This window comes from Thunnus albacares, chromosome 8 (genome assembly GCF_914725855.1).
Source record: "Thunnus albacares chromosome 8, fThuAlb1.1, whole genome shotgun sequence".
Lineage (NCBI taxonomy): Eukaryota > Metazoa > Chordata > Actinopteri > Scombriformes > Scombridae > Thunnus > Thunnus albacares.
Genome location: NC_058113.1, coordinates 27,657,143 through 27,672,265, shown reverse-complemented (window position 1 = coordinate 27,672,265; position 15,123 = coordinate 27,657,143). Strand labels below are relative to the sequence as shown.

Genomic DNA, 15,123 nt, shown 5'->3' with positions numbered 1-15,123 from the left:
TTGAGGCCGTCACACCTAAATTCTTAAGGTCTGCTGAGTCTGTGGATTCTTTTAAAAGGCAACTAAAGACATATCTGTGTTTTTAGTTTTGTACTTTTAAAGACATGGCACAGGTGATCACTTCATCCTCTTATGTTTTCTCTCTTGTATGTTGTGTAATGCTCTTGTAAAGCACTTTGTGACCTATTTTGCTAAATATTTTGCTAACTCACTGTTCACTCAGGTACTGAAAGTCCTAACGTGTCACATTAGAAATAAATTCCTCCTGTCTCCAGTGGCACAGCAGCATTTCCCTCAACTTCTTTTCATCAGAAAGAAAACATCCTGTCCTCTATGCTGTGTACCAGTATGAACACATCAGTCGCTAATTGAGCCATTACTATTAGCAGAAACAAATAATTCTCTAATCATGATGAGGCAAGACGGTATCGCCGAATGAGAGATGTGGCAGATAGGAGCAGCAGGATCAAAAATCAGCTGCAGTGGGTGGATAATATATGCCGGGCTATTTTCTCCCACATGCAAATGTGGTCGAACCATTTCTCCCAGAGGCGGTGCGTGGCGCGCGCGTGTGTGTGTGTGCCGAGCCTCCAATCTTTCAGCTTATTAATTTCATATTTACTCATCTATTTTTAAATGTGTTGAGTGATGGAAATGCGGCAGGCTGCAGCTCAGAGGTGCTTACATGGCAGATGGGTTTAAAAGGGGAAGTGAGCCAGTGTCAGAGGCAGGATTTCAATTCAAAGTTGAGTGATCTTTTTTCTTCTATTATTCATGGGAAGTGAGAATTATCCGCAGAAAGTTGACTGAACATACACACTGTCCTGCTGTGCTCCCTTTTCAAAACAAAAGCTTCACTTGTTTCTTTGGGGCTTAAATGCCATGCTCAAACGCACAAACATTTTTGGAGAAAGGGAAAAATGTTTCTCTTGTATATCTTTTTCCAAACCTTTTGGGGATTCAAGCTTGTAAAGCAAAGCCTGTTTCTTGCCTCTACTTACTTGATGCATTTTGGGTAGACCAGCTAGCCTACAATTGTAAATGCAACCAAGGAGCTTTAGACGCAGATTGCTCAAATGTCAGGAGGAGGTTTGAGATACATTCTAGTTGAAAATGTGTAAATTAATCTCTCTTTTATTAAGACAGAAACATGATATTTGTCCCAAGCACGGTAATGTCAGTGAGTGGAGTGTGGAAACAGCCACTTGTAGAGTAATGGCCATGCAGTAACATCACTGGGCCTATCCATATTTGCATCAGATGTGGGTAAACTAATTTACACTTGGCCGCTTTATGTGTCTTAGGCAGATCAGATAGCTATCTGATATCAAAAGTCAAGTGTAAGACTGTGTCCAGACAGATTATAGCCCTGCATAAAAACATGAAGCTCCCTCATTCATTTGAATAAGGCCGTTGACGCAGCGAGGATGCAAATGCAGAAGGCTCCAGCACTCTGCTGCTGTAGTGGCCAATCAAATATATATGCAAGTGTGCATTCCTGGTATATTACTTTGTTTGTGATAATTGTGACAAATTTAAAGTAATTGTAGCCATAATAAATTTACAGATTTAGAAAATCACGTCTCATGGTATTACAAAGCACTGTGCAGCATTTCAGCGTCTGATAAGCCTTCAAACTCATGTATCTGTTTCTCACTGGACTTCATGGATCATCTTTTTTTTTTGTCAGCTTGAAGCAACATGCTCATTACCAGGTCTATATTTATATTCTGGGGCTCTACTGGAATATCTTTGCATGATTTACAGTTAAAAAAAAACCCTCATTTATCATATATTGGCTCTTTATGCAGCCCCTCATTTCAGCCTCTGTCTGAAACAGGTTGTTTTAGCTCCTGTCTCCTGTCTCCTGTCTTAAGGCCCCCTTCAGGAGCTTCAGGAAGCTGCTCCTCAGCAGACTCCAGAGGCTCAAGAGGCTAAATAAACAGTACTAGTAGGATTTCACTTCTTTTTCTCGTTCTTCACTCAGAATGGAAACTTCTTAAATACATCTGTACATGTATGAGCCCGATTCCAATCTGAAATATGCGAGCGGATCATGTGAACAACCCGTGGAACAACCTTAGCAACAAAGTCTACGGAGCAGACAACTTATAGTGGGCGTGTCTGAACAATCTGATGTCATCACAAGGACGAAGTAGAGGTAACATTGCAAACGAAGTGTTCAGAGGAGGCTTTTGACTTGCAGGGAGCATTTTTACATACGTTCACCTCAAGTTTTTGAACTTTGACCATGTTTAACATCGACAATCATAACAGTAGTGCAACCAAGAAGTATTTAAGATGCATCGCTATCCAATTACCAGTGGTAGAAAGTAACGAAGTACATTTACTCAAGTACTGTACTTAAGTACAAGTTTGAGGTACTTGTACTTTACTTGAGTATTTCCATGTGATGCTACTTTATACTTCCACTCCACTACATTTCAGAGGGACATATTGTACTCTTTACTCGACTACATTTGTTTGACAGCTTCAGTTACTTTTCAGATGAAGATTTGACACAACAGATAATATAACAAGCTTTTACAATACAACACATTGTTAAAGATGAAAGCAGTGGTTTCCAACATTCTTGGCTTTTGACGTCTTACAAAAACCAGTGTGCAGTCTGAGTCACATTTCAGATGTCTATGAGTTGTTAACAGCTCCAACAAATAGTGGTTTTCCCCTCTAAACTTCTCACATGCTTTCATTTCAATAAATGTTCAAGTTATCTAATATTTCACCAAAGATCAAAGATTAGAGAAAAAACTGAAAATAGATTTGTTTATCAGAACTTCTTTTTCTTCTTTTTTCTCCCATGAATCATCTCACTCAGATATATCTGTTGACCCTTTGGAGGGGCCCGACCCCTAGGTTGGGAACCACTGGACTAAACTACAGTAACATGCTGCTTACACACTGATGCTTCAGTATTAATAATCTAATGATGTCATATATAATAACATATCAGTCAGAGGTTCAAAATGAGTACCTTTACTTTGATACTTTAAGTATATTTTGCTACTTATGTACTTTTACTTAAGTAGGATTCTTCATGCAGGACTTTTACTTGTATTGGAGTATTTTTACATTGCTGTATTGGTACTTCTTCCACCAATGCCAATTACTCAAACCATCATAGGAAGAAGCTTTTCTTAAGGAGGTACCTGGGGTAGTTTAACACGCATACCAGCCAGATGTTGAAAATATTAAAATGCATCTGTCTCTCCAAGCTGCATATGCAAATTTTACACGTCCTCAAGCGTTACTATGTCAGTAAGTGATGTGAAGAGATAGCAACTTCCAGGGTCTTGCCACTTGACAATATCAAGTGATAATGACACAGAATTTATTTCTGTATACACTGAAGTTTATAAAGCTTCAGCGAGAGCGTCTCCAATGATTTCAGTGCTTATGTTCATCAGGATGGTGCAAGGTGCGGTTGTATGTAGTGTTTATCTCTAATTAAAGTAATGAAAGTGAGAAAATGGAGCGAGCAACCGCTCTTATGGCACAGCAAACTTTTTTTTTCAGTCATTGCTCATTCATGTGAGTCATGCATGTATTTGTGTTAGTTGTTATGTAATGTTAAGTCTCTTCTTCATTTCCTTCTTCCTGTTTGTTCTTTTTTACCTTCTTCTAGCTTCTTCTGCATCTTTTTCTCGTCCTCTTGTTTTAAAATATGTTTTCCTCTTTCTTTTCCCCCCTCCTATTCTTCTTCTATTTATCTCCTTCCTTTTACTTCATCTTTCTTCTACTGTACTTTGTCTCCAGATTTTTGGTGGTTGGCAAACAGCCTCAGTCACATGACCACCACCTGGACTGGACTGAGTCATGGTCTATCCAGATTTGCAGGGCAGTACAACACAGTGTAAATATAAGTGTATTAAATCATATCTGAATTTTATCCAGATATGAGAAACATGAAATGAGGGCCATTGCTAATTCCAAGTGATGAGTCAGTTGAATATTGGTTGCCTCGTTTGGAAGGTCAGTAGCAGAGAAATAAATGGAAGGGATGTTTATTATTTATTCTGCTCCTTTGATGAACTCTCTCATGCATGCATATTCAAACTGCGTGTTTACATCTTCACTCTGAACTGAATGCAGCGCCAGACCGGACTCATTTCCCTCTTTGAAAACACACAACCACAATCTGTCTCACTACTTAACTCTTTCCCTACAGGATATTATGACTATTTGAGTTCCTCTCTTTATTCCTTGTTAAAAATATGTATTTTTACATAATTAAACATTTTCTTATTCTTATTTATTCCTTTTATTTATCTCTCTTTTTACTTTGGGCTCACATATTAACATTTATTCAGCTACATTCTTACATCTATTCTCATGTTTTTACAATTGGATACGCAAATGGTTCAATCTGAAAGTTGTTAAGAAAACAGACTCACCACAGGGTCCATTTAATAGCTGTTCTGGAGCTTTTGATCATATCATCATCAGCAGGGAGTTCACCCAGTTTTCATCGCACTTTAAGGACTTGTCTCATCCATGTTGGCTTCAAAGCTGAGGTTCAAAGTTCATTCTTGTCCCTGGAAACATCACCAGGTGCTGATAAAGATCATGTCATATGACTGAAAGCTCCAGTGCAACTACTCGATGGACCTTGAGCTGAGATTGTTTTCTCTGAAAACGTATGTTTTTCGAGGTCTGACATTTGATTTAATGAATAAAGCCATAAAGAAATACAATATAGATGTAATGGACGTGACATTTTTGGATCTCATGTTTCAACACTTTAAATGGCTCCACTGTTTGTCTGTAATGTCTTGTAAGTACAATGCTTGATACTTATAGAACATGTTATCCCAACCCCTGACCTGTCATCCACCATAAACAGTAAGCACATGATCATGCATCTTCCCATTAGCCTGTAGACACAGCTATCAGTCCCTAATCATACATCCATAAATACAGTACATACATTCCCCCCCCTGCTTTTGTTTCCTCCTCTGTGTTTAATGGCAGTGTCTGCTTGACGGATCTGCGCTAACACAATTTTCCAGAAAACCAATTTGTTGGTTGTCACCCTGGAGCCTCTTTTTTTCTCATTATTTGTCACGAAGCGATTTGTTCCTGTGAGTTTAGGGCTCTTCTCTGTTGATATGTGCGAGAATTTTCTTCCAGGGTAAACAAAAAGACAGAGTGAAGTAATTGGCTGCCAGTTTGCCATGTAAGGTTTACCAGATTGCCTTTCTGATCGACCACAGGCTCCTTCAAAGGCCTGAATATTCGCAGGATAAGACATCAACGCTGACACTTGCATACAGCAGTTATAACAGCTAATTTGCTCTCATCTACACAAACAAAGTGATTCTCCTTGGATAACACGATTTTAGGGCAGAGTAAACATCCTTACAACAGCATAAGATTCAGAGAAACTTAGCAATGGGCTACGCTTTGCTCTGGGGACAGCATGATAAATAAAATTTGGTCTGATAAATAAATGTAGAGCCTGTGTATTTAAAGGCCTCTGGATGAGATTATTAGCAGCTCACACAGCGATTAAAGCCAACTTAAGAAGACGCCAGCGGCTGTGTTCCCACTGCCTAATTGAAACCATTCCTTATTTACTCATCTCAACTAAGGGGATCAGAGAGCAAGCAAAGACAGTTTCATTTTCCACTTAATATCTACCGCCTCATGAACCATGCGCGCACGCAATAGCATCCCTCTGGGGAAAGGACAGGGTGTTCATGTCTCACCAAAACGAAAAGGGAAGGAAGGAAAAAACAAAATTACAGATCACAGAAGGATTAATTCCATTTCTAAAGGCAGTCAGCGGTGGAGGAAGGGGGAGGAGCAGAGTGGGGGGGGGGGGTGGGGAAGACGAATACGTTTCACCCGTTTGCGATGGCGGCCTATTTCTTTGTGTTAATTCCTCCACGCTTTTTAACTTCTAAAGCTCCTGCATTGTGGCGCAGTAGGACAGAATGTGATTGAGAAATTTGGAGGAGTATTTTTAGCCAAAGCACTCACTTACCCTGAGGGGACAGCATATGATTTTTTTTTTTCCCTCCCCTTCTTCTTCCTCTGCTTCTTTACTGGTTTCACAATGAACCTCTGGATTTGTGCCTGGAGGGGAAGAGTTGGGATCCAAACTGAATCAGCTCTCTATCTACATCACAGGGGCTGCCTCCTGATTGGTGCTAGAAGGCTTGTTCCAGAAATCCCTCTTTCCTCTGTTGCAGTTCTGATGATGTACTGTGGCACGCTGAAAGCACGCCACACTATTGTGTTAGAGCCCTCACGAAATAGTGGAACAATGTCGCACATATGAGCTTTGGTTGAATTGGTCTGCCAGAGGAAGTGTGGTTTGTCAAAGTGGAAAGGGTTGGGGAGTGATATATTCCATGCAAAAGGATTATTATAATCTCATTCTTGAAGAATTACAGTTGTAATCAATTACAGGTATTGAAAAGACACAAATCAGATTAGATATACATTTTTTTTTTTTTTTGACTGGCTCAAAGACATTTGAAGGAAAGCTCCATAAACTGTTCAGTCTAACAGCATCAACTGTCGTCATGGTGTGTTAAGATTTTTTACACTTTGCTTTATGTAAATATTGTACATCTGAAAGCAGGATAAGTGTAATTCTTTTGTTTAAGCAGAAACATTTTCAATTCATGCAGATGCATCTCTTTGCGCCACACAGTGCCAATTTGCATCTATTCATGTCCACTTGTGTGTTTGCATCGACTTTGTGTCCAATCACATCACCTCTTAAGTTAAGCATTCAGTCAGGACCCACTAAGAAAGCATTCAACAAAGAATGCATCTAGCACAAATAAAAACAGTGTTTATTTAAATATATTAGACTCGACTTGAGTCAATAGCATGCAATGTTTCTGTTTAATGTTGGTCAGCTTTGCAGCTATAAATGAAATGCATGTAATTACTCCCCCCCCCCCTTCAACTATTTCAAATTGTATTTGTCACACCAACAATCATACCAGTATATAATAAAATGCTCCAATGGCTTCTTCTCCCTTGAATGTGCAAATAAATAATGTGTGAAATATAAAAAAAAGCATGTAAAATATAAAATATAAAATGGAAGCTGTACATGTTTATAGTTCAATAAATCAGTCACTAACATAATACGGACAACAAATCCGCATGTTAGTGCCGCAGGAGCCAAAAAACTTTGCATTGGCCAAATGTAATAAATTACACAGATGTTATGCAGAACAACTTTGCAAGCAAGCGCACATTTACCAAGACTTTAACAACAAACAAACAACACTCAGTGTGTGGAAGAGTGTAGAGTGTGTAAGGAATTTAAATGTAAGATGACTGACTGACCGGAATATGACCCCAGATGTCCGAGTGTTGCATCGTGGGGGAAAAAAAGTACAACTTAAAAATGTTTATTTATACGATGATAGTAACATTGATAATGAGAGAGTAAACCAATTAAAGTTCAGGTTTTGCAAATTTTGGAGCCAAATTAGTTAATCACAAACAGATTATACATCAAAGACACACGGTCCGTCATATCTAGTCTTTTTAATTAAAGCTGATTATTAGTAGTCTGTATCTAATTACACTTTGAAAGGAGCTTTTCCTGCCTTGTCAGAGACTATACTGGCCAGTGTTAGACTTCCTGAAGTCACCTGAGACCAAAACACAAGAAAAAGCCCACTGGCATCGTCTCTCCTGCCAGCTCCACCCCACTTGCCCTCTGTCTGACCTCCCATTGAACTTCTATACTTTGACTTTTCTCATGAATCTGGACCTTTCGTACAGTATGGTCTCATTGAATCTAATTAGCCATAGCGGCATTTCCCACATCTTGTGACAGCTCGTACAGACAACCAGACCTCCTCCCTCTCTCCCTCCCTCCTCTCATCTCCCCAGACTCTCATTCTGCATCCAGCTCTTTGTCTTGGCGCTCTCCCATGCACCCCAGCTGTTTGGCCTGCAGTAAATGTCGCCTCATACAGCATACTGCTGGGATCCCAGCCGTTATGCATCTGGGGCCAAGCGCCGTCCCGATTATGGTCTCTCTAACCTTCCCTCTCTTCCTCTCTGTTTTGACCTCTCTGCCGTTTCTTCCTCCATCTTTCCTGTCCATCTTCTTCTCCTTCCTGCTATTAAGCTTCGCATCTTCCTTATTTTCTAATCTAATTGCTCCCATTCCTGAACCTAAACTACTCTCCCTTCCCGCACTCATTACTATACATCCTGATTGGCTGATGTTCCCTGACAGAAGCTGTGTGTGGTTTGTTGTAACACAGCTGGTTGCTCCCTGAATGAAGCCGTCACCAGCGGCTGTCTGCTGCAGGTTTTCCTCCCCCAGGGAGGGGTTGGGAGGAAATAATGCTGAGAAAGAGCTTTGCACGGTAACTCAGTCCCTAACTTTCTTTTTTTTAAACAGCCGTCCACTCACTGATTGCAGCTCATTAATGTCAGGCCCCCGTTCGCTCCACTTGGACAGTTAAGTTGAGCTGAGAAGGAATCTAAGTGTCAGAATGAAGAGAGCTGCTGTGATACAGAGCCTAAGCAATCAGCTCTGATTGGATTTTGATCCACTCTTATTAACTCCCAGATTGAGGGGATGGAGCGAAAAGCATGATGCTAATTGCCAAAACAAACCGGGAATGTTTTTAAAATCAGTGTTGGTATCTGAATTGCAAATTTTCACATGGTAATTTTTAATTTTTTTTTTTAGCAAGCAATTTTACGTCTTGTCTTCAGTTCTGGCACCTCTCTTTCTCTGTTGTACTGTTGGTTTTTCTCATTAAAGAATGTGTGACATTAGGTAGATCTAGCTGTGCTGGACTCTTCAAACATGAATGGCACAGAAATCAAAAAGAGTCTAATTGTTGTGAAAAAGTAGTGTGTTCTTGACGTAGTGGGACAGAAATAGTGCAAAAACCAAGAATTGCAGTGGAAAATGTTTCTCATGTGGTTTCCTTTTGTCAGTTTTGTTTTGAATCACTTGAAACTGTGAGCACAAAACATTTTTTTGCCGCTCAACCCACCGAGCTGCACGAAGAACAGGACGTCTGTGCTGTGCTAAATCGTTCTTACTAACATTTTCAAATGCACTGTAAATGTCACAAAATGAGGTGAGGACAACAGGGAAGAGGAATTAAGAATTAAAGGGCTTTTGTAGAGGCTACGGTTAAAAAACAGCTTTTAGTAACAATGGGTAACACAATGTATTTAAATATATACACATATACTTCAGGGAATCAAGTTCTAAATGTAAATGTCGTGTCTTTTTCCTGAGAAAAATAATGGAATAATAATGGAGGTGATTGCTTTAGAGACACAGCTCTAATTTGTTTAGAATAAACATGTATAATTGTATAATTGAATTATGAATGTGAGCAGTGACAGCCTTGGCTGACAGCAACCCTGTTTCCAACCCAGTTTATACTCATTTGTATTGCCAAATGTTTGCAATATCATAATATTTGCTGTTGCAAATTAGTAATATATAAACGTAATTTCTAGGAGACAGGGTTGCCTACAGACAAGGAATACAGAACATTCAAATGTAATAAACAGAAGTCACAGTCCTACTTGTTCTGTTTGGCAATCGAGTGAAACTTCAAAGTTGTTTCCAGATACAAAACAACACAGCAATGAGCAATGAGCAGCAAAAATGTCTCCAAATCAGATTACCTTTTCATTCGTTCCACACACAAATTGTTTTGTGTCACACGTTCTCTCCCTCTCTGTGTCTCTCAGGTGGGACGTCCACGTTGCGTCTCTCGTCAGTGCGGGAGTTGCCAGGTCAGCTGCAGGAGCTTTACCAGCAGGGCTTCGTTCTGGCGGCCGTTCACCCGTTTATCCACCCCTGTGGTCCAGAGTCCAACAGCCCACAACACCAGCTCTACCGGGCCATACTGGTCCGACTCAGTGACGGGTAAGAGCCACGTGAGATATTTAAATGTGTAATGGGGCATCATGGCGGGATAGTGGTTAAGATGCATGTTGTATCCCTCTCCCTCTCTCTCTCTCCACATGTTCCTATTGCTACCTAGAAGTCTTTTTAAATAATGTGTAATAATCTCAAATGAATAAATGGATAGAGGAGAAAAGAGTTAAAACTTTGATTTCCAACCAGCAGTTTCTTGGGTTTAAACTGATTTTCAACCAGATGTTACTGAGATTCATATCTTTGGGATTTATTGAGATTTCACCCAAAAACTCCTACTGAAAAAGAACACCAATTTCTTTTTAAATGACAACTGATAGTAATTGGTCCTAGATATATGTACTTCACTTACAAATTTCCACAAGTTAACACAAAGGCTTTTTTGTAGTAATAAGCCTCATCCTCATCACTGAGATGAAAGGTTGTGGCAGTTAAAGGGAGAGGGCCTTTACTTAAAGTATTTTAATAAACTAAGGCAAGGGTCTGGCCCTGAGGCAATCATCTTTCAGGGACCCCAGACTTCCTTGCTACACCCCTGAGAATAAGGCCATTGTTATCACAAAATGATGTAGCCATTATGGTCACTTAAGACAATGTTGAGATTACTAATGTCCTCTAATAGGTGTCATTATGCAGAAAAATACTTGCTTTATCTTCATGTCTTGAATGGTACAAAAATTATATGCTGACTGGTTTATTTACATACAGTATGTGTCAGAAATTATTTTGTTCTAATGTGGGATACATGCGAGGAGAAAGATTTCCACAACAGCGACAACCTAAGAGAATACAGTTCATGGTGCATGTCACATCAGTCCTACAACCTTTCAGTAACGCGTCATTATCTACACAAGAGCATCACAACATCTGTTTGTGGCTCAGCAAGCTGTCATATGGGCAGCTGCATTTGGATGTGAGTCAGCAATAATCTAAATCCTCTATCTCCAGCCCTTTCAATGCGCTGGTCATAACCAGCTGTATCGCCCAAAGTCACCGCCACCCCCTACATCTGCCCTCCAGCACTGTGCCCAAACCCCTCTGTCCAGGGAACTGTGGGGGTAGGCGCGTACCTCCATCAGGGCAGGACGCCAGGGAGTGGCTACAAGGCTGGTTGAAGGGCATGAAGGGGGACTGTTGGACAGTGGAGGGCAGGGTCATTGACTGGACTGTTAACCATCAGGGGCTGAGCGTAAATAGACTGTTTCCATGCATTTTTTGTTTTATGGAAGCTGTGGTAACTTAGCTGTCAATGTATGACGTGATCAGAAAAAAAGTTGGATTTCTCATAAAACTTGCCTTGGTTGGGTGTTATCACTGTTTGTAGGACTACCAGACCCATAAAATATAAAACCTTTTGGCTATCTAATACAAGACTGGGCTAGTTTGGTGTCTGAAGCCAAGGGGAGACACAACTATGCTAACGGTTTAGCTGGCTACATGCAAAAAGTACGTTAGCTGTATATAACGTATGCTCTGCTCATATCAAGTCCACCTAACTTGGACCTCATACAGACATTTACACACCTTGTTTTTCATGAGTCAACATGAGAGGATGTTTGTGTCAGAGCTTCAGCTTCACACCCTTTACCAGTAAAAAACCTTTGTATATCCATTTTTGCCTCATACTGACCGACTGTGTGAGCTAGCATTTGGCATAGTAACTCCATCAACTGAATATACACAATTATAACACTGTTGTTTTCTTTAGTGACAAACCACTCAAGGTGGAGAATTATTCGAGGCTAATTGAGGCTAAAGCCCTGAATGCCCTGGCCAGGTGACGCCCATGGTGGAGGATGGATGTTATTGGTTTTTTTTTTGTCTTGTCAGAATCCATCTTAAAAAAACAACAACAAAAAAAAACACTTTCTCTCATGAGACAAACTTTCATAGCTTTTGGGGAAAAAGCATCCGGGTTTGACAGCCCAAGGAGTCATGAAACCTGATCAGCTTATTCAGGACCACGTACTGTAAAGTCAGCTTACGTAAAAACATGACAGTCAAAAAGATTGAACCTTTTTTTTCTCTTTTGGTTTGTTTTCCTGGAAGTAGTGACATGCAGACAGGCGGTGTCCAGCAGCTAAAGCCCAAGTGGCTGCTCTGTCTGGCTCTGGAGCCCAACGAACATCCAAGCCTGTTTACCAAAACACTATTTCCTGGCTGCAGGGCATGGATGTGTGAGAGGGGGGTGTGTCTTGCCCCTTTCTGAAGAGGTTACAGATTCAGCTCTTGAACTTTTCACCTCTTCTTCATGTGTGTTAAGAGCTGCCTTGCCTTCACATACAAGCTCTTGTACATTTGAGTTTGTGGGTATTGGTATAGCAGGTGACATTGTGCTGTTTAAATCTCCTTACCCTCCGCTGTTCCTGAGCAGAATTCACCTCAGATTCCTTAAAGCTTAAAACACATTCCTCAACGCTGACAAACCCATTCCTGTAATTTCTTCAGTGCTTAAACCCAACACCACTGATACTAATCTACATTGACATTTCAGTCATTTAGCTAACAGTCTCACCCACAGTGACAGTACAATGACTGCAGAAAACCAATACCTAATAATACAAGCAACCAAGAGTAAGGAGCGTAATAATCAGAGCAGCTGTTCCCTGACAATTCTGCTGCAACCACAGAGTGATCATGTAAGAAAAACAGCTCGAAAGACGGAATAAAAACTAAAGAGATACTTAGTTTTGTTGTTGTTGTTTTCAGAAAAAAATAATGAATAGAGTATCAGGGATGTGATTCAGAAGGGAGACATGAGGGAATCTTGGTGAAAAGATGAATTTAAGATCAGATAACATACGATGTAACTTTGTTGATCCTCATGGGAGAGCTAAGTAGCAACAGAAAATGTAAGGATTCAGTGTAGAAGAAGAAAACTAATGTAAGCAAAGACGGCAATAACAAAAACATAACAGAAGATAGGAGCGGCAAAAATAATACACTCAAAAAGTAGTAAATTAGAAAGGAAGCAATTAATTGGTTTGTGCAAATGTATGTGGATGATAATTTAAATTCTTCGGCGGTGGAGGAATGTGCAGAAATTGTGTCCTGAGGAAAAGCTGTTTCAAGTTTGTGCCAACTGTCTAACCTGCCTATTTCTTCCCTCCCCCCCCCCCCCCCCATCCCTGCCGGTGTTTGTTTGAGATATCGGGGCTTGTTTTTCTTCTCTTCAGAAGAAACTGTTGGCTGCTTTTCCTTGTCTGAGAAACTACCTCCACAGTGTGAGATAATTCATCACAGCAAAACATGACAACTTAATTTTGCTTTGTCAAATTTTCTGTTTTATCATTATTTACTGTAATTTTGCCAGAGTTGAGCAGTGCACAGTGTTACGATATGCCCTGCTTACTGTCAATCACCTGACAGCCGCGGGAAGAAATGGAAGTCTCTGGCAGGCAAAAAAAAAAAAATCTTTTAAAACTTGTTGCCTCACAGTTTTACTTCTCACAGCCTTGTCTTCTTATCTATCTAGGATTTAATTCAGGATGGCAGTTCATTAAAAATGAGAATACTGCATTTTCTGATCTGACACCTCTTAAAGTCTGGTTAAGTTTAGGCAACTAAAGGTTAGAGAAAGATTAAGCTCATGGCTAAAAATAAACAATGTTGATTGTTGGAAGAAGAAGGGAACCAAAGTCAGACACCCCGACCTCCTCCTTAAGATATTTTGTGGCCTTCTAACAATGTCACGCTACCGCCTTTGCCTCTGAATGAGAATATTAATTACTTACACAGCCACATAAGATCGCTTCGTAACGCTAAGATAAGGTCGTTTGAACAAGTGACAAATGCTGTCATTTTTGGTGATCTTTCATCAAAATGATGTGTGAGTTTTGAATTTCAGGGAAAAAAAAAATGCAAATCAGTGCACGTTTCCATCAACTGCCTTCATACAAGTATATTTAAGAAGATGTGAGAAGATTTCAAAACGAATCACACTGTCCAATAAAGGCAAAAATTACCCAAAAAATCTTATCACAGGTCATTTCACTGCTGCTTCCTACCTTAGATGACATTCAAGTTTTTCTTCCAGTTCACTTGGACCCTGTGGTGTTTTTATCATCTTCTATAGTGATGAAGATAGAGGGTGACCCCCATTTGGATTTTTTTTTTTTGTTTTTTCATCTTTTTTTTTGTAGACTTTCTGATCACAGTGGATTGTCACTTAACTATGAGTGGCAATATGACATGGATGTTTTGTCAACACTAGAAGCAGCACTTGCAGGCACTACAACATCAAGGTCAATCTATAAAAAAATCTGTTTCCGTCTTTATCACAATCTCTCTTTTTCAATAAACCAATGTTTCCACCTTAATGAATAAATGTGCATAAAAACAGATGACTGAAATGTATCTTTTATAGGGTTACTTTGGTGAAAACAAGGCAGCCAGCCCAGAAGGTCATATAGTTTAAATGCATGGCACCTTATCTGCCCTCCCTTCCTGCAGATCGTGTCCATTAGTAATCACCTCCCATGCTGCTGTATAGAACAATTCAGCTCACTTTCAGCATGCACAGACATTCATACAAACCATCCACTCCTTAGCTCTTCGCTGCTGCGAAACCGGACAAGAAAAATATTGATTCTGTATGAAAAGGCTACAGCTGAATGGACTGCATCTCTTTTTTTTTTTTTTTTTTTTTCAAAGACATGCTTGCCTTGCTGCAGAGAAAAAGACACCATGAGGGGGGAGAGAGGAAGAAAAGAAAATCACAGTTGGGGTGTGAAGAAGTAGAGAGAGGAAGACAGAGAGAGGCTGAAAGGGATTTTTAAAAAGGAGAGAGAGAGATATTGAGTGAAAAGGGCAGAGGAGTCTACCATCCTTTGATGGCCCCGGCCGAAAGCGGGGCCCAGGCTTTATCTCCAGCGTCTGTCACCGTGGAGACAGCTGCTCACATCAGCACCAGCCCAGGGGAATCCAAATCTCAACCAGGGGAAAATGAGGGAAGAGGAAAAAAAAAAAAGAGAGACCAAAAAACGGAGCATCTCCTTTCCAGTTCCCTTTTGCTGTCAGATGCAGAAATCAAAAAAAAAAAAAAAAAAAAAGAAGAAGAAGACAGGGAAGGGTTGGGGGTGTTGCGGCGAATGGGACTGAAAGCATGACACCGAGCAGCCATTCATCCGTCGCTCCAAAACGAAACAGCTTTTGCAACCGCACTGAAACCAAAGCAAAAGTCGAAGTAGAGGAGCTGACTGGTT

The 15,123-nt window shown here is 40.3% G+C and overlaps 1 protein-coding gene across 2 annotated transcripts in view; it reads left to right on the top strand.

Annotated features, from left to right (window-relative positions):
* The window catches only part of LOC122987812 (raftlin-like), a 106,297-nt gene that overhangs the window by 33,610 nt on the left and 57,564 nt on the right, over positions 1–15,123 (top strand). For both annotated transcript variants that reach the window (XM_044359852.1, XM_044359851.1), the window contains exon 3: positions 9,730–9,907. In XM_044359852.1, the coding sequence (XP_044215787.1) occupies positions 9,730–9,907 (178 nt within the window). The remainder of the gene's footprint in view (positions 1–9,729; positions 9,908–15,123) is intronic.